Here is a 20,137-nt window from a genome sequence, read left to right as displayed (position 1 = left end):
AGTACAGATATGTTCTTAAACCTCTTCAGGTTAAAAGTAAAAACAACTTTAATAACATGTTCAATTGGTGGTCAAGTGATTTCCAGAACTGGCTGATGGGCCGACAGCCAAAAATCCACTTACAGTTGCGTCCTTTTGCACTTACGGGCAACTTACTTGTTTCATTAAACCTGTAAAAATTCACATTAAAGTTAAAAAGTAATTCAGAAGGATCTACTGTTGAACTACTTAAGTAATCTTGAGGTCAATAGTAATTAGTACGTGATCCCCACCTGAATGAAGAGTGTGGATGACATGATAAAGACCTGACAGAAAAATGGATTATTTTGGGGAGTTGCTGTGGTATTTGTGGTGACGTATCCTCCACTCATTCTGCATGTGGCTTCTTCAGTCACTGTCTAACTACCGTGCTGAAGTCATTCACACACAAACACATAACAACACACATCGTAAAAAAAGACATCATCTGAAGAGAGACTGTTTATATAAATCATCTGATATACAACAAAAAAACAGCATTTGGAAAGAGTACTTCTGCACATTAAGACCATCAAATACATTTCAAAAATACATAAAAAATTTAAATAAATTATCTCTTTCTTTACAAGACATAATAGCTGTGATATTAAAGTGATTTGTATAAATAATTGTACACATCACATTATTTGCCTCTGACTGCAAATATTCAAATTATTTCATAATCTTTTCATTCACAGCAGGCTGGAAACAAGGCAAATATTGTCATTTTAAATTCAAATATTTAAGATATAATCATTTAATGTGTCTGAAAAACATTAAGGCCAAACAGTAGCACTTCACAGAAACAAACAAATTAAAGTGTGTGTTGTTCTTAAACTACATCCCTGAATATGTTTGTATTTCAAAATGTCTTAGAGAAAGATATTAAACCCCAAGCTGCTCAAAGTTAGTTTGGCTGTTGGGGCCAAATTGAAACAAATTTAACATTAATACATTAAATTAGTGGAGTATCATGAATGACTTCATTGAACCATATATAAATAGAAAGTTCCACACAACAATACGGACTCCAGCATATTTAGTCGACAGACCCACACACCAGTGGGCCTCAGCAGTATTTACTATGTACTTATGCTTACACTGAGCAACCAAGTTTATTTTTACTTAAAGTATGACTGGTGCCTGAATTATTTAAGTTAACTGTACTGGGTGGCATTTGACAAACATATCAGGTGTTAGTTTGGTGTTACGGATCTTCAAAATAAATATTTCCTTTTATATCTTTCTTCAAAACACTCAAAAAAGCCACACAGACATCAGAAAAACCCACAGAATAATCACCCCACACGTCTTGGTTGGTGTTCAAGTAGAATTCAAACTGTACCAACATTTCAAAAAATCTTGTGATTTAATGTTTTCACTAGATCAATATTAAAATTCTCACAACTTTATGCAGGTGTGATGATGAACCAATGCCAAAACTGAGACCTTTCTAGTTTCTCATGCATTAACTGTAGCATGCTGCTTTATTTTTTTTTTAAGAAATAAAAACTTGCGTTGGCTTCTTGATCACACACTGTCATGCACGACTACTAATTTGACACATCCGCATTTGCTGTTCTGTAGCCCTCCTGAACCTAATGCTGCTGCAACCTCCTAACAGAGCTGATTTGAACATACGTCACCTTCTGGCAGGATCAGAGGGTTCAGGCCGTGAGGAGCATCACGTCTTTATGGGTAAAAATGCTTACAGTCCTTTGTTGTATGTCACAACCTGACAATCTGTTGCTGCTGTGATTTCTGGCTCCAGTTGACTGACGCTGATCTGTGGGGTTCCACACAAAACAAAAAGGTCACCAGCACAAATGCCAACATTTGGCACTATATAAATTTTAGTACAGGTGCAGGTATATAAATCCCCTACATGTGCTTCGACGCAGCCACTTGAAAGCGTTTCATTTATAACTAGGGTCTAAATGTTCTGCATTTCTTGCTAATGTGTAAAAAGTGCCAATTTGGCAGATTAAAGTCTAATTTGAGGTTTGCATCTCCTAATATTTGAACCAGAGACAGATGGCTCTTGGAAGTGCAGGCAGAATTATAATCAGACATCTTGGTAGGTGTGAAAGGGGGAAGTGGGACAAACTGAGTAGGTGGGGGGTACAGAGGAAAGGGGCATTCATGTTGCTTTTTGGGCAGTTTTTTTTCTTCTTATCTGGTATCCTTGTGAAAGTGCAAAGAGGAGTTGTGTGAGAAAAACAGGCCCCTTGGTGGAAGGGGAGGCTGCTTTTCACAGAACTGTTGGTGGCACATATGTCTGAGGATTTTGCCATATGGTTGCCTGAGCTATTTCCAGTGGTAATTAAATTCTAAAGATTTTAAAGCCAGAGCTGACTGGCTTGTGTCAGAAAGTCATCTGGCAAAAAGAAGACAAAGAAAGGGATTGGAGCATATAAAAACAATAAATAAATAAAAAAATTAGAGGCAGCCACTTAATGAGCTGAATGGCCCACATTAAGGTTAGCGGGCTAAAGTTAAACCTCAGACTGATTCAGCTGGATAGCACGACTGACTGGCTCTGAGAAATAGTTGTATAGATCATAAGACAGCAGTAAGTCTCAGAGGGCTACGCCTCATTAGGAAGGAGCCTTTGTCAGCTCAGAGAGCATTAAGGAGATCAGGAGACACGATCGTCAAAAGAAACGGAGTTAAAACAGGAACGTGTTCCCGTAGACTTCTCAGGAATCACTGGCTGTACAGTAGTGTTCAGAATAATAGTAGTGCTATGTGACTAAAAATATTATTCCAAGTTTTGAGTATATTTCTTATTGTTACATGGGAAACAAGGTACCAGTAGATTCAGTAGATTCTCACAAATCCAACAAGACCAAGCATTCATGATATGCACACTCTTATGGCTATGAAATTGGGCTATTAGTAAAAAAAAAAAAAGTAGAAAAAGGGGTGTTCACAATAATAGTAGTGTGGCATTCAGTCAGTGAGTTCATCAATTTTGTGGAACAAACAGGTGTGAATCAGGTGTCCCCTATTTAAGGATGAAGCCAGCACCTGTTGAACATGCTTTTCTCTTTAAAAGCCTGAGGAAAATGGGACGTTCAAGACATTGTTCAGAAGAACAGCGTAGTTTGATTAAAAAGTTGATTGGAAAGGGGAAAACTTATACACAGGTGCAAAAAATTATAGGCTGTTCATCTACAATGATCTCCAATGCTTTAAAATGGACAAAAAAACCCAGCGACGCGTGGAAGAAAATGGAAAACAACCATCAAAATGGATAGAAGAATAACCAGAATGGCAAAGTGTCACCCATTGATCAGCTCCAGGATGATCAAAGAGAGTCTGGAGTTACCTGTAAGTGCTGTGACAGTTAGAAGACGCCTGTGTGAAGCTAATTTATTTGCAAGAATCCCCCGCAAAGTCCCTCTGTTAAATAAAAGACGTGCAGAAGAGGTTACAATTTGCCAAAGAACACATCAACTGGCCTAAAGAGAAATGGAGGAATATTTTGTGGACTGATGAGAGCAAAATTGTTCTTTTTGGGTCCAAGGGCCACAGACAGTTTGTGAGACGACTCCCAAACTCTGAATTCAAGCCACAGTTCACAGTGAAGACAGTGAAGCATGGTGGTGCAAGCATCATGATATGGGCATGTTTCTCCTACTATGGTGTTGGGCCTATATATCACATACCAGGTATCATGGATCAGTTTGGATATGTCAAAATACTTGAAGAGGTCATGCTGCCTTATGCTGAAGAGGACATGCCCTTGAAATGGATGTTTCAACAAGACAATGACCGCAAGCACACTAGTAAATGAGCAAAATCTTGGTTCCAAACCAAAAAAATTAATGCCTCGCAGATGTGACAAAATCATGAAAAACTGTGCTTATACAACTAAATACTAGTATAGTGATTCACAGGATTGCTAAAAAAAGCAGTTTAAACATAATAGTTTTGAGTTTGTAGCGTCAACAGCAGATGCTACTATTATTGTGAACACCCCCCTTTCTACTTTTTTTTTTACTAATAGCCCAATTTCATAGCCTTAAGAGTGTGCATATCATGAATGCTTGGTCTTGTTGGATTTGTGAGAATCTACTGAATCTACTGGTACCTTGTTTCCCATGTAACAATAAGAAATATACTCAAAACCTGGATTAATCTTTTTAGTCACATAGCACTACTATTATTCTGAACACTACTGTATTACCTGGTCACACAACTTGTGCAAATGTTTTAAACAGTTCAACACAATCGCACACCTGTTGGAGACCAAAGGGGAGTGATGGCGACCAAGAGAGATCTTTTTTGTGACCACGGAGACCCCATTTGTGATCAGCCTGCAACCCCAGTGGGAGTCAGAGAGATGAACAGTGAGCAGAGGCCAGTTTTCGATCGCAACTCAGTTGTGGACTTGGTGCAAACAGGGTGTAAAAGAGCAGTGTGGAGACTAAATTAGAGACCTTATAGTTTCAGAGTTCAGGTCTGGAGACTGGCTCTGCCACTCCAGGACCTTGAAATGCTTCTTACGGAGCCCCTCCTTAGTTGCCCTGACTGTGTGTTTGGGGACATTGTCATGCTGGAAGACCAAAGGCCAAAATCTTGTGATATATGACCCCATCCATCCTCCCTTCAATACAGTGCAGTCGTCCTGTCCCCTTTGCAAAAAAGCACCCCCAAAAATGATGTTTCCACCCCCATGCTTCACGGTTGGGACAGTGTTCTTGTAGTTGTTCTCATCCTCCAAACACTGCGATTGGAGTTGATACCGGTCTCATCTGACCACAAGACCTTCTCCCATGCCTCCTCTGGATCACCCAGGTGGTCAATGGTAAACTTCAAACAGGCCTGGACATGTGCTGGCTTGAGCAGGGGGGCCTTGCTGCCCTGCAGGATTTTAAACCATGACAGCATCATGTGTTACTAATGTAATCTTTGCAACTGTGGTCCCAGCTCTCTTCAGGTTATTGACCAGGTCCTCCTGTGTAGTTCTGGGCTTTCTCAGAATCATCCATATCCACAAGGCGAGATCCTGCATGGAGCCCCAGACCAAGGAAGATTGACAGCGATCTTGTGTTTCTTACATTTTCTAATAATTGCGCCAACAGTTTTTGTCTTCTCACCAAGCTGCTTGCCTAATGCCCTGTAGCCCATCCCAGCCTTGTGCAGGTCTACAGTTTTGTCCCTGGTGTCCTTAGACAGCTCTTTGGCCTTGGCTATGGTGGACAGGTTGGAGTGTGATTGATTGAGTGTGTGAACAGGTGTCTTTTATACAGCTAACAAGTTCAAACAGGTACAATTAATACAGGTAAAGAGTGCAGAATAAGAGGGCTTCTTAAAGAAAAATTAACAGGTCTGTGAGAGACAGAATTCTTGCTGGTTGGTAGGTGATCAAATACTTATTTCATGGAATAAAATACAAATGAATGATTTAAATATAACGCAATGCTAATAATTTGCAGTTGTTTAGTTAAGTATTAAGATCCTATTGTCTTACATACAATTTGTACATGTTCAAATCAAATCATTTGTTCATGTTGTGCAAATCAAGGAATATTTGTAGATCACCCTCTGTGCATTTGCACGTATTAATATTAATGAGAGAAATTTAACTCCATAGGACATTAGCTTTGAGTTAGTGAAAGTAAGCATGCAAGGTAACATCCACAAAATGTCTTGTAAATGACACCAGAGGTGTTATCAGGTTAAAGAACAGGGTTTTCAGTTTTATAAATGTTTATTTCTCACTTGCTTTTACATAATATACCAGAAACGAAGCAGTTAGCAAGTCGCTAAACTAGGAAGTGACCTCACCTCCATAACCTCCATAAAATGTCTTTAAGTTCAGAGGTGTTAATAGTTCCAAAAACAGCATTTTCAGTTTTAGAAGTGCTTATGTCTTGCTAGCTTTAGATAATATATGAGAAACATGTATATAAGTACACAAAGCGAAGCAGTTTTGAAGAAACCAGTAACTGATGTCACAGTGCAGCTCTACTCTAATTGGCTGTCACCCGCGTCACTCAAGCACGAAAGGGATCAGATAAGAGAATGAGACTTTTTAAACCTCTTAAAATACATCAAGGGTAGCCATCTTTGAACTTGTTCAAAGTCTGTGTCCCAAGAATGTTCCCTGTGAATTTGAAGACTGTGGCAGTAAACTGGACTTATACTGAACACAGACAGACAGATGGACAGACGGACAGACAGACGGGCAGGTGCCAGGTCTTCGCAATACGCGATGGCCATATGTTGGCCTCTGTAATGTCATTTTCTGATTTTTTTTTTAAGATTCCATGTCTCACAGTTGAAATGTACCTAGGGATAAATATTACAGACGTCTCCATTCTTTGTAGGTGGGAAAACTTGCAAAATCTACAGTGGATCAAATACTTATTTGCCTCACTGTATAAATTTGCATCACCATTACTGAATGATCAATTGGATTTTGGAATAAAGATATTTTACACAAAGAAGGGAAAAAATGTGACATTATGTACCTGGGACATCTGTGGGAAAAGGCTGATAGCAAGAGGCAGAGCAAAGGCGAAGGCAGCGAGACAAACCAGACTATGGACGGGCAGAACAAGCCTCCGCTGCCTCTGGAGCAGAGGGAGTCTGATGGAAAACAAATGAGAAAGAACCACAGAGACTTTATTTTTTTAAGTTTACAGTGAACGGACATACTCATTTTGGTGCTGACACTAAGAGAGAATTTAGTACACATAAAACTACACATTTTTTTAAAAATGTGGTTCATGTATTTTAAAAAGAAATGTGTACGTGAAAACATAAATATTAAATACAAAAAAGAATGTGAATGCTGTGATTCCTTCAGAGAAACTCTGACAGGAACCCTCAGTATGCCATTTCCTGAAGGCAGCACATAGAAATATCCACCTTTCAAATCAGAAAAATACATTTACATAAGAATATTGCACGCAGATCTCTCTGACGAAATATCATTTTGTACAAATTACAAGGTGAAATTCTTCACAAGGTCAGTTCTGGATTTGAGGCTGTTTTCATTTACAGTGAGAGTGGTGGATCGAGTAACGGCACAGAGTGTAATTACTTTTAAAATACATACATCAGTGAAATGTTGATAGAAAATATAGTATGGACAAGATTTGATAATTCAAAAAGTAAACTGCTATTGCAGTACAGAGTCGTTTTCCATGTACATTAAATCTGGATCAAGAGGTGTTTGCACCTGTGCCCAGTAATTTAACTTATGACAGCATAAACTGGAACAAAAACTCTTCTGAAATGAAACTCCCTAGTCGCCAGATCAGTGGGGTAGGGAACCTTTTCCTATCAAGGGTCATTTTAATTTTTGATTTAGAACATACTGTAATTCAACAGCTATATTTCACGTGAAATGTAGTTTGTGAGTGACACGTTCACCACGACAGGCACGTAGTCGGGAAGAACCACTCTGACTGCATAACCATGATATTTTGCTTTATTTTGGGCCCCAAAAAAATTGCTAATTCACTAATTGGTCGGAATTTTTGCATTTATGTGTCCTGACAAGTATATTCCGTACTTTCCGGAGGACGTGTTTTTTTTAACCAGTATGCAAGGTCCTATACGGTGATGTGATTTATATGCCGAAAAAAATTGTGTTTCTTGACAATATAACAATCAAAGCACTAAACAAAACAAAGTCCAATAATAAAAAAAATAAATGTCAATAAAAATACATAAAAAAAATACACAAAAATCCCAAAATTAAAGAGCTGACTAGCACCTTGCCTGTGGAGATCCACGGGCTCTAGATCGGGTAGTGTTTCTAAAATAGGTAGCTGACAAGGGTGGTAAGAATTTTTTCAAAGTTTCTATAATGAACTGGAATGGTGTGTGAGTCCAGAATGTTTTCAGAACCTTAGACTTCAACAATTTTTAGAAGAGCAACTCAACCCTTTTATTTCCTGTTATTTATGTAATTTTTTTTAATGTTAAATTATAAAATACATTAATGTATTTAGAAATAGTTTGGGTTCTTGTTATCATATAACCATTATTATTGTTATTATTGTCTTTATTACTATTATTTTACTTTGACTTCTATTTTGTAATTTGATGGACAACAACGGAAATTAGTGTTTTCATTTTCTTTAAAACCTCCAAAACGCAAACTCACATGGTGCATTACAGCACAACATTCATTGTTTACTGGTCAGCTAAAATTTCTAATTATTCCAAAAATATTTGTCCTATCAACTTTCCGTTTTTGCAGTGTTCACTGTTGACCTAAAATACATAAGCATACCAATTGGCAAATGTCAGCTCTCCCCAATTTTGGTGTGATTGAAACCAAACAAACGCATGCACACAGAGGCCACTTGGCTATTATAATATAGATAAGGATACATAGTCCAAAAAATACAGTACAATATATACTGCACTGAATTAATCCACCTGCGGGTGGCTGTTTTCCGAAGGCCCCCTGACACTTGTACGACTTTGATCAGCGCACTTGCATGCACATCATCATGACAATCCCACCCGCTGTGTTCCCAGCTGGACGTTGTGCTTTCTTCCATCGGATGCCACACGCTGCGTGTTGGACGCTGCATACATAAAATAATTATTTCGTAATGGATTAATCATTTTCTCTCCGAGTTGGCTGTTGAAAATGTCTCTAATCACTTCCGTAATCACAGAGGACTGCTCCAGCAGCAGCTGTTCCTCTTTCTCTTGTGTGTGCTGGACGAGGTGGAGAAAGCATTTGAAACAGTCTAAAAACGTATTTTTTTGTCATGTTTACATTGCAATAACTTGGTAAAACAGTTGCATGTTCATTCCTTCTTATGAGCAACTGTAAAAGTATGTTTATGACAGATTTAACATCTTGTTAGAATCTTTCAGATGAGCTGCACTCTGATGCGGTACACTGATGCAATCACTTGCCCTTTATTTTTACAACCCCAATTCCAATGAAGTTAGGACATTGTGTAAAATGTAAATAAAAACGATACAATGATATACAAATCCTCTTCAACCAATATTCAATTGAATACACCACAAAGACAAGATATTTAATGCTCAAACTGATAAACTTTATTGTTTTTGTGCAAATATCTGCTCATTTTGAAATGGATGTCTGCAACACGTTTCAAAAAAGCTGGGACAGTGGTATGTTTACCACTGTGTTACATCACCTTTCCTTCTAACAACACTCAATAAGTGTTTGGGAACTGAGGACACTAATTGTTGAAGCTTTGTAGGTGGAATTCTTTCCCATTCTTGCTTGATGTATGACATCAGTAGTTCAACAGTCCGGGGTCTCCATTGTTGTATTTTGCGCTTCATAATGCGCCACACATTTTCAATGAGCGATAGGTCTGGACTGCAGGCAGGTCAGTCTAGTACCCACACTCTTTTACTATGAAGCCACGCTGTTGTAACACGTGCAGAATGTGGCTTGGCACTGTTTTGCTGAAATAAGCAGGGACGTCCCTGAAAAAGACGTTGCTTGGATGGCAGCATGTGTTGCTCCAAAACCTGGATGTACCTTTCAGCATTGATGGTGCCATCACAGATGTGTAAGTTGACCATGCCATGGGCACTAACACACCCCCATACCATCGATGCTGGCTTTTGAACTTTGCACTGGTAATAGTCTGGATGGTCTTTTTCCTCTTTTGTCTGGAGGACACGACGTCCATGATTTCCAAAAACAATTTGAAATGTGGACTCATCAGACCACAGCACACTATTTCACTTTGCGTCTGCCCATTTCATTTAACTTGCACTTGTAGATGTAGTGATGAACTCTGTTAACTGACAGTGGTTTTCTGAAGTGTTCCTGAGCCCACGTGGTAAGATCCTTTACACAATGATGTCGGTTTTTAATGCAGTGCCGCCTGAGGGATTGAAGGTTACAGGCGTTCAATGTTGGTTTTCGGCCTTGCCGCATATGTGTAGAAAGTTCTCCAGATTCTCTGAATCTTCTGATTATATCATGGACTGTAGATGATGGAATCCCTAAATTCCTTGTAAATGAACATTGAGAAACATTGTTCTTAAACTGTTGGACTATTTTTTCATGCAGTTGTTCACAAAGAGGTGATCCTCACCCCATCTTTGCTTGTGAATGGCTGAGACTTTTGGGGATGCTCCTTTTATAACCAATCATGACACTCACCTGTTTTCAGTTAGGTGTTCTTTGAGCATTCATCAACTTTCCCAGTCTTTTGTTGCCCCGTCCCAAATTTTTTTAAATGTACTGCAGGCATCCATTTCAAAATGAGCAAATATTTGCACAAAAACAATAAAGTCTATCAGTTTGAACATTAAATATCTTGTCTTTGTGCTGCATTCAACTGAATATAGGTTGAAGAGGATTTGCAAATCATTGTATTCTGTTTTTATTTACATTTTACTCAACCCAACTTCATTGGATTTGGGGTTGTAATTGTTTGTGCAATGTTCACGTGAAGTTCATATAATTAATGTGTGATGGAGAATTTGAACATTTCAAAATGTTCTTTGCGCACTTGCACGAAGCTGCACACAGTTTACAACTGTTTATAATGAGTCTGAGACACGTTTACTCTTGTGCACGGCAGAGTGCATGCAAGTGTGTGGATCAAAGTCATGCGTCAGTGGGCTAGAATCAGAGGTTTAGCCCATTAACTGCATGTCTGTGTGACTCTTTAAGACAAGAGCATCGCAAACATTTTAAACATCAATTACTAAATACATTTTCTCCACTTCAGACCCTACTTTTCATGCCTTCTCGCTGGCCTCTGTTCGATAATTTCCTCTTCAGTGTTTGGGACGTCAAACTCAGCAGGAGCCTGAGAACGAGTTGCTCCATCTCTCCTCCAGCAGTGTGGCACTCCCCCTAACGAGGAGAACTACTGCCTAATGAGGGAGCTCATTAATACATATGGCTGCTATGGTTTAATTAGGCTACACACACACACACACACACACACACACACACACACACACACACACACACACACACACACACACACACACACACACACACACACACACACACACACACACACACTTTACAAAGAAAAAAGAACTTGTGCATGTGGGGACATTTTCATCTTTGAAAACATAACTGTAAAATGTGTGCAGCAACAGCAAAGCAAAGTCAAAAATAAATAAAAAACCCATGCAGCTTATGTTGCTGATATTAATTAAAAATAATAATAATTAAAATTATTTGTGCACCAGTGATACTCTTTATGCCCATTACTTTATGAACTGGAGTTCTTTGGATTAAAAACCAGTCTCCCTGGTGCAGAAGACATTATGCTGTTGTGCAACACCAGAAATGAAGAACAGGAAGCTACAAGAATGCAGAAGGGCATCAGAAAGAGGGCTGAAAAATAACATGAAGATCAGGAATCAGACATTGGCTTGCAAGGAGAGGTGCTGAGAAAAAATTTTACACTGATGTTGTGCCACTTTGCCACTGCAAAGTGGCACAACATCAAAGCGCAAATGTCATCATTAATGCACAGCGTGAGCACAGCACACGATCTCACCTCACCTTTTGACCAGCATGTTTATGGGTGCACAAATGAGCGCAATCATACTCGCAATTTTCATGACGTCGGCGCTGGACATGAAAATGACACCTGCATTATTGTGTGGCAGCAAAGCGAATGCATCAAAGATGTTCATAATGAGCCTCTGTTCCTGATCACCAGACAAGAGTCTACATGTTTTATAGCTGTGCACAATTGTTTAAATATCTTCATAACGGTGTCCAGAAAAGTCAGCGAGAATCAAGTCCCAAAGCAAGTTTTTATTTTGCCGGCAAATGGAAGCAGATCACAGAGTCCCCGTAAAACAGAACACACCAGGACTGCTTCCAAACACAAAAGATGACAATTACATTTTTTATACATTTTTGGGTCAGTCATTTTTTCCAGCAATATGCAGGTGCAAAGAGGTCATTTCTTAGAAAATCCCCAGGGCTGTGAGTTCAACTCTGGGTCATCATGCCCAGAGTCATAGAAATTTACCCCACTTGTAAAACCCACCAGTTCACCAGTAATATGTTTCAATCCAATACTGATAATTAAGTGCTTTACTCAAATTACACCCTTAAATACAAATTCTGGCCTTACAGTTTCCTTTTAAATAAAACATACATTTTGCACACAACATACTGTATTTCTCTTGAAACATCTGCTGTTATCAAAAATACACAACAAAACCATCTTCTGGCATTTGCATATCACCTCTGTAAGTTTTTCATGAGCACGTCATCTGTCTTTGGCAAAAAATTACACCATATTATGCCTTAAACACGTAAATATACCCGATGCATCCTGAGTGCTCTACTTTGCGCTCAGATAACATGCCATCAGTGGTGGGCACAGCTAACCAAAAAGTTAGCTTTGATAACCGCTAATCCACTAACTGAAAAGTTAACTTTTACAACCCCAATACCAATGAAGTTGGGACGTTGTGTGAAATGTAAATAAAAACAGAATACAATGATATGCAAATCCTTTTCACCCTATATTCAATTGAATACAACACAAAGACATGATATTTAATGTTCAAACTGAGAAACGTTTTTGTTTTTGTGCAAATATCTACTCATTTGAAATGGATGCCTGCAACACATTTCAAAAAAGCTGGGTAGGGGCAACAATGCTCAAAGAACACCTGTTTGGAACATTCCACAGGCGAACAGGTTAATTGGAAACAGGGGAGTGTGATAATTGGGTATCAATAGGAGCACCCCCAAAAGGCTCAGCTGTTCACAAGCAAAGATGGAGTGAGGATCACCACTTTGTGAACAACTGCATGAAAAAATAGTCCAACAGTTTAAGAACAATGTTTCTCAATGTTCAGTTGCAAGCAATTTAGGGATTCCATCATCTACACTCCATAATATAATCAGAAGATTCAGAGAATATGGAGAACTTGCTACACGTAAGCGGCAAGGCCGAAAACCAACACTGAATGCCCGTGACCTTCGATCCCTCAGGCGGCACTCCATTAAAAACCGACATCATTGTGTAAAGGATCTTACTGCATGGGCTCAGGAACACTTCAGAAAACCATGTCAGTTAACACAGTTTGTCGCTACATCTACAAGTGCAAGTTAAAACTCTACCATGGGAAGCGAAAGTCATATGTCAACAACATCTAGAAACGCCGCCGCCTTCTGTGGGCCTGAGCTCATTTCATTTGAAATGGACAGACGCAAAGTGGTAAAGTGTGCTGTGGACTGATGAGTCCACATTTCAAATTGTTTTTGGAAATCATGGACGTCGTGTCCTCCGGACAAAAGAGAAAAAAGACCATCCAGACTGTTACCAGCGCAAAGTTCAAAAGCCAGCATCTATGATAGTATGGGGGTGTGTTAGTGCCCATGGCATGGACAACTTACACATCTGTGATGGCACCATCAATGCTGAAAGGTACATCCAGGTTTTGGAGCAACACATGCTGCCATCCAAGCAACGTCTTTTTCAGGGACGTCCCTGCTTATTTCAGCAAGACAATGCCAAGCCACATTCTGCACGTGTTACAACAGCGTGGATTCGTAGCAAAAGAGTGCAGGTACTAGACTGGCCTGCCTGCAATCCAGACCTGTCGCCCACTGAAAATGTGTGGCACATTATGAAGCGCAAAATACGACAACGGAGCTGCAGCCGGCTTTCGCGTGTTTGCGCCGTCCATGAGTGGGCATGGAGAAGTCCAGAGTTTATACTGGATGTGGACATGTCCTGTCTCTGGCAGTCAGTCTGTGAGCAGAACTTATTTATGGACTTTAACACAATCAGAGGGAATTTGACAAGGTGAGTACAATGAGCAGCAGTCAGGCTGCAATCTGAGCATTTTTTTCTTGATTTTTCACATGTGCGGTGTAGTTTTACTGCACTGTGTACACATATAAAAGGTTTGTATGAACAATCCTGCGTGATTTATAGCTCGGGAACAATAGAGCACAGCAGGAATCATAAATTGGCATCGGGTAACATTGTATTGTGAGGGTGTGACTTCCAGTCACGTTGAGTACCGTTGCTTTGCCCTGACTTGTTTTGAAACCACTTCCTTTCTGCGTCCTGTGCTCGATGCAGAAAAATTAAATGTCTAATTTTTGGCGTCCGATTCGCTTCATCCTTTGCGTCCGTCATGGTGTTCTGGCGTTGATTTCCATCGTCTCGACACTAGGTTGCATCCACGTGGCGTTGTCATGAATGCCGCACAACGCAACTTGAAGCAGGCCTGGTGTGAAAGGGGCTTTAGAGGTTCTTAGAAGCAGAACGTGGCACTAATTTAGAGAAGTTCAAAATTTAGCAAAAAAAGGGGGGGCAGTCTGTGTACAGGGCACTACGAGGACAAAAGAGGATGTTAGAGACATATTAGTGGTGAGGACAAGGCTGTTAAAAGCCCATTATCCAAGTACCTGGCGGCTATGAGGACAGGACAGGCTATTTTGTAAAGGCTATTTTGGCTCCACCCTCTCACGCACCTTCTTTGTTCAGCTGGATGCCGTGCTTTGTGTGCTGGACACTGCATACATGAAATAATTATTTTGCAGCAGATGAATCATTTTCTCTCAGAAAACACCTCACTTTCGGAATCACAGAGGACTGTTTCATCTGCCGCTTCTCTCTCTCTGTCTCTTCATGAGGTGAACGTAGTGTTCAGAATAATAGTAGTGCTATGTGACTAAAAAGACTAATCCAGGTTTTGAGTATATTTCTTATTGTTACATGGGAAACAAGGTACCAGTAGATTCTCACAAATCCAAGAAGACCAAGCATTCATGATATGCACACTCTTAAGGCTATGAAATTGGGCTATTAGTAAAAAAAAAGTAGAAAAGGGGGTGTTCATAATAATAGCAGTGTGGCATTCAGTCAGTGAGTTCGTCAATTTTGTGGAACAAACAATCAGGTGAATCAGGTGTCCCCTATTCAAGGATGAAGCCAGCACCTGTTGAACATGCTTTTCTCTTTGAAAGCCTGAGGAAAATCGGACGTTCAAGACACTGTTCAGAAGAACAGCGTAGTTTGATTAAAAAGTTGATTGGAGAGGGGAAAACTTATACGCAGGTGCAAAAAATTATAGGCTGTTCAACTACAATGATCTCCAATGCTTTAAAAAGGACAAAAAAACAAAACAAAACAGAGACACGTGGAAGAAAATGGAAAACAACCATCAAAATGGATAGAAGAATAACCAGAATGACAAAGGCTCACCCATTGATCAGCTCCAGGATGATCAAAGACAGTCTGGAGTTACCTGTAAGTGCTGTGACAGTTAGAAGACACCTGTGTGAAGCTAATTTATTTGCAAGAATTCCCCGCAAAGTCCCTCTGTTAAATAAAAGACATGTGCAGAAGAGGTTACAATTTGCCAAAGAACACATCAACTGGCCTAAAGAGAAATGGAGGAATATTTTGTGGACTGATGAGAGTAAAATTGTTCTTTTTGGGTCCAAGGGCCGCAGACAGTTTGTGAGATGACCCCCAAACTCTGAATTCAAGCCACAGTTCACAGTGAAGACAGTGAAGCATAGTGGTGCAGGCATCATGATATGGGCATGTTTCTCCTACTATGGTGTTGGGCCTACATATCACATACCAGGTATCATGGATCAGTCTGGATATGTCAAAATACTTGAAGAGGTCATGTTGCCTCATGCTGAAGAGGACATACCCTTGAAATGGGTGTTTCAACAAGACAATGACCCCAAGCACACTAGTAAACAAGCAAAATCTTGGATCCAAACCAACAAAATTAATGCCTCACATTAATTTTAAAGAAGAAATCATGAAAAACTGTGGTTATACAACTAAATACTAGTTTAGTGATTCACAGGATTGCTAAAAAAGCAGTTTCAACATAATAGTTTTGAGTTTGTAGCGTCAACAGCAGATGCTACTATTGTTGTGAACACCCCCTTTTCTACTTTTTTTTACTAATAGCCCAATTTCATAGCCTTAAGAGTGTGCATATCATGAATGCTTGGTCTTCTTGGATTTGTGAGAATCTACTGGTACCTTGTTTCCCATGTAACAATAAGAAATATACTCAAAACCTGGATTAATCTTTTTAGTCACATAGCATTACTATTAATATGAACACTACCGTATTTGGAACAGTCTAAAAGGAAATTATTTGTAATGTTTATATTATAATGCCTTGGTAAAACAGTTGCATGTTCCTTCCTTCTTATGAGCAGCTGTAAAGGTATGTTTATGACAGATTTAACATCTCGTTCTAATCGATCAGATGAGCTGTGCTGTGATCAGTGACGCAGTCACTTGCACTCTCACGCAGTGCTTTTTTAATTGTTTACGCAATGTTCATATAGGTTGCTCATTACTCGAATAATCACTGAAATTTCTGACAAATCCATACGTGGCTCATTATTCATGGCTTTATTATTCAGTAGAACCAGGACTTAATAAAGTTTGGCTCAAAGTTAATTACACAATTGGGTTCAAACTTGAATAAATGCAGTAAGCTGCACAGAGGAAAATAAATCCATGCAGGACAGCTCCTGCTGTTGCTGCTTCCCACCAGCTCTCAGCAGCATAATCCATCACTGAGGGGCGGCCCAGGCCCCCGTCACGTCCCCGTGTTCTCGCTCCATTGACAGCCAGTGAAAGTGAGCTGACATGGATAATAGCTGAGCAGTATTCCCCTACAAACCACATTCACTCTTTCTTCTTGCCTATTTCCCCTTGTTCACTCATTCCAAGAATCCCAAACACACCTGGGCTGCTGAAGAACGTACACAGAGACATTCCTTGGCACGCTGAAAACACAGTGAGGCCATCGATCATAAGAAATTCACACAGACACACTGAATCATTAACACATCATTATAGTCACATCACACAGCACTCAGCTTTAGTGGTGAAAAAGGTTCAATCATCATAAGTATTCGCTTTAGTACAAAATGTAGATTTATATTTTTCAATTAATCTAAGTTGTATCATACAAGAATTCTCTCCAAAATGGAACCAATTTTTCCTTAAATAACACACAACCCTTCCACCATGTTTAATGATACTGGCTCCAACCTGTTTGACCTTTAACAGTGATGTAAGGTCAAAAATGCCGTAAACAATATAAAAGTGATATCCAACTTCATATTAGTGTTTCACGTCCATACAGGGCTGTGAAATGAAAACTGTGAAATCCGAGGAAAATTTGCATGGGGTCTGGGGGGTGGGTTACAGCTCCCCAGGAGCCAGGGTCTTGGGCCCTATGGGGCCCCAGAATTAAATTTGTATCTAATGACGCTTTTTCAGCATCTCCTGGAAGAACAAATCTCAAAATTAGTGGATATTTAAATGATCCTATATTCAACCTTTCATTTGAACTGTCGATGATGTTGAAATAACAGAATATGACGTGGAAGTAGGACCTGGAATGATTTTCCTTTTAATTGTAAAACAAATTATGCATCAACTCAGAACAATTAAACTACATGAAATTTATGAAGACTGAAAAGACTGTTACAGCATTTCAAAAACCACAGCTAAAGCTTGTAGAATATTTGGAAAATCAGGGTAAAATATCAATAACATACCTTATAGTAAAAAGTCACATATTCTTGTGTAAATTCATGCAGCCTAAATTAATTCAAAGCCACAATGTCTTTTACAATGAAAGAAAGTCTAGATTAGTGAAAAAATGTCACATAATCTTGTCTAAAATCCTGTTTGAACAGCAGAATGTTTATTTTCCAGAAGAGAAAAATTCTTACCATGTTTTCCTGAGAGGGCACAGTTCACTTTTCCCGTTTCTTTTATCTTTCAGGTGTGTTGATGAAGCCAGCGACGATTCCACGGATTCTTGTGCGCGCGATTGAATCGTCCGTGAGTGGACTGGAGATGTCTGGACTTTTGACTGGATGTGGACATGTCCTGTCTCTGGCAATCAGTCTGTGAGCAGGACTTATGGACTTTATTTAACAGAATGATGAGAGAGTTTGAGGGGAGAGTGAGGAGCGCAGCAGCCTTTTTTTTTTCTTTCTTTTAACTGTTCACATGTGTGCGCGTGAACGAACAGTCCGTGAGTGGACTGGAGATGTCTGGACTTTTTACTGGATGTGGACATGTCCTGTCTCTGGCAATCAGTCTGTGAGCAGGACTTATGGATTTTATTTAAACACTTTTGTGAGAGAAGAGCAAGCTGCAGCAGCAGCTGCAATCAGCGTGTAGTTTTACTGCATTGGGTGCACAGTATAAAAACAATCCTGTGTGATTTATACTTCAGGAACAATGGAACACAGCAGGAATCATAAATTGGCGTTGGGTAACGTTGTCTTGTGAGTGTGTGGCTTTCAGTCATGTCGAGTACCGTCCTGTTGCTCTGACTTGCACTGAGACTACTTAATTTCTGCATTAAACATGTTTAATCCTCTTCAGCCCAGGCAAAATTATAATCTTTTTTTACACATTTTACAAACTTCATGTCTTGACAGTAACAAGACTCCCATTTTGACTTAAATGGGAATTGGTCGGTAATTCAGGCAGATACAGTTTGTCCACAGTAGGTTCTGTGATGAAAGATATGTGCACAACTTAGTCATCGGTCTTATCAGACAGTTTCACCATGCAACAAAGTACAGAAGAGTTGGGAGGGAGAGGATTTATTTTTGGCATCCGATTTGATTCGTCCTTTGTGCCCCACGCACTATTGTGGTGTCGAGCTGCATCGTCTCGGCACTGAGTTGCTTCCATACAGCGTCACCATGACGACACAACGCAACTGGTAGCAGCCCCAGTGTGAAAGGGGCTTAAAACCACTAAGGCCACAAAGAAACACTGCATTCCACCACCTTATTCACACCACGGGCAATTAACACTTCACAACACACTGCAGATTGTTTTCTGTTCAACTACTTAACCCCCTTCTCATAGTCCCAGGTAACCTTCAGATTTATCACAGTCTTCCACAATCATCCTTTGTTTTGTGCACTAAATCTTGACTACAAAAGGTGTTGCTCTTCTCAAACACAAGCATACATGTTTATGCACTTTGATATCTACCTGCACTTTCTTTTATTTAAAACATAATGTGTATAAAGTGCGCATTTTTAATATTTATTGCTGCTCCTTTAACTGGCTTTTTATTCTGTGGGCAGTTTGTTTTAAAGAGTTGATTCTGAGAGATATGAGACAAACTCTAACGTACCTGTCCAATACCTGAGCAAACAGCATTACAAATATGTCTGAAATATTAAATTTAAATGCAGTACAACAATGACATACAAAGAGTTTTGCAATAATTATTGCAGTAGTTTTGGCAGCTCTGCACTGAAAAAACCTGTAACTAACAAACTAGAATTATATTGACTGTGGGCACCACAGTGGCATAGTGGTTAGCACTTTTGCCTCACACCAGGGACCTGGGACCTCTTCCTGCTTGGTCCTTTCTGTGTGGAATCTGCAGTGGTGGGCACAGCTAACCAAAAAATTAGCTTTGATAACCGCTAATCCGCTAACTGAAAAGTTAACTTTTATAACGATAAACCGATAAACCGATTTAAAAAAAATATTAGCAGAAGCTACAGCTAACCAATAACCGGCAACTTTTAGTAGTGCCTCCAGTACACTGTCAGCTACTGACAAGCCAGTTTTGAGTTTAAGCACTGCCAATACTTCTGAGTAGAATCAAAGGCGATCACAAACCCAACACAAACAATGAGTGAGAGCTTGTCTTTGTGCACCCTGCCCGCTATAGGCAGGGCGCACAAAGAGAAGCTGAGGCCAAAGATAAGCTGAGTGCAATTTTGAGTAAGGAAGAGTCATTTACATTCAACATACAGTGGTCCAGACGTGAGGCAGAAAAGGAAAGGTTGGACTTATGGTTTGATGTAAAAACCAAACTAATTCTGGACAGTTTATTGCATTTTTGATCAAAATCCATAGAACACCTTCATCTACTGGACAGGAGTGTAAATAGCATCCAACTGTCATACGGTCGCCATTCGGTGCACTGCATCACACTTAAACAGAATTTTCAGTTTTGCAAATGCCTTTTTTTTTTTACAAATGAAAAAAATTGCACATTTACAAATACAGATTTATTTGTAAAAACCAACACACACGTTACAGTAACTTGTGAGTTTTTGGTATTTTTTTTTTTTTTTTTTTACAACCAACCAACCAAC

At 39.5% G+C, this 20,137-nt stretch overlaps 1 protein-coding gene across 3 annotated transcripts in view; it reads right to left on the bottom strand.

Moving 5' to 3' along the window:
- Positions 1-467: 467 nt before the first annotated feature.
- Positions 468-20,137, bottom strand: part of sfxn5a (sideroflexin 5a) — a 102,569-nt gene continuing 82,899 nt past the window's right edge. For all 3 annotated transcript variants that reach the window (XM_034159976.1, XM_034159977.1, XM_034159978.1), the window contains 2 exons: positions 6,501-6,618; positions 468-1,804 (listed from right to left, as the gene is read on the bottom strand). In XM_034159976.1, the coding sequence (XP_034015867.1) occupies positions 1,727-1,804; positions 6,501-6,618 (196 nt within the window). In that variant the 3' untranslated portion in view covers positions 468-1,726. The remainder of the gene's footprint in view (positions 1,805-6,500; positions 6,619-20,137) is intronic.

Source organism: Thalassophryne amazonica, chromosome 19 (genome assembly GCF_902500255.1).
Source record: "Thalassophryne amazonica chromosome 19, fThaAma1.1, whole genome shotgun sequence".
Lineage (NCBI taxonomy): Eukaryota > Metazoa > Chordata > Actinopteri > Batrachoidiformes > Batrachoididae > Thalassophryne > Thalassophryne amazonica.
The sequence above is the reverse complement of the archived record's forward strand: the minus strand, read 5'-3'. Positions and strand labels throughout refer to the sequence as shown.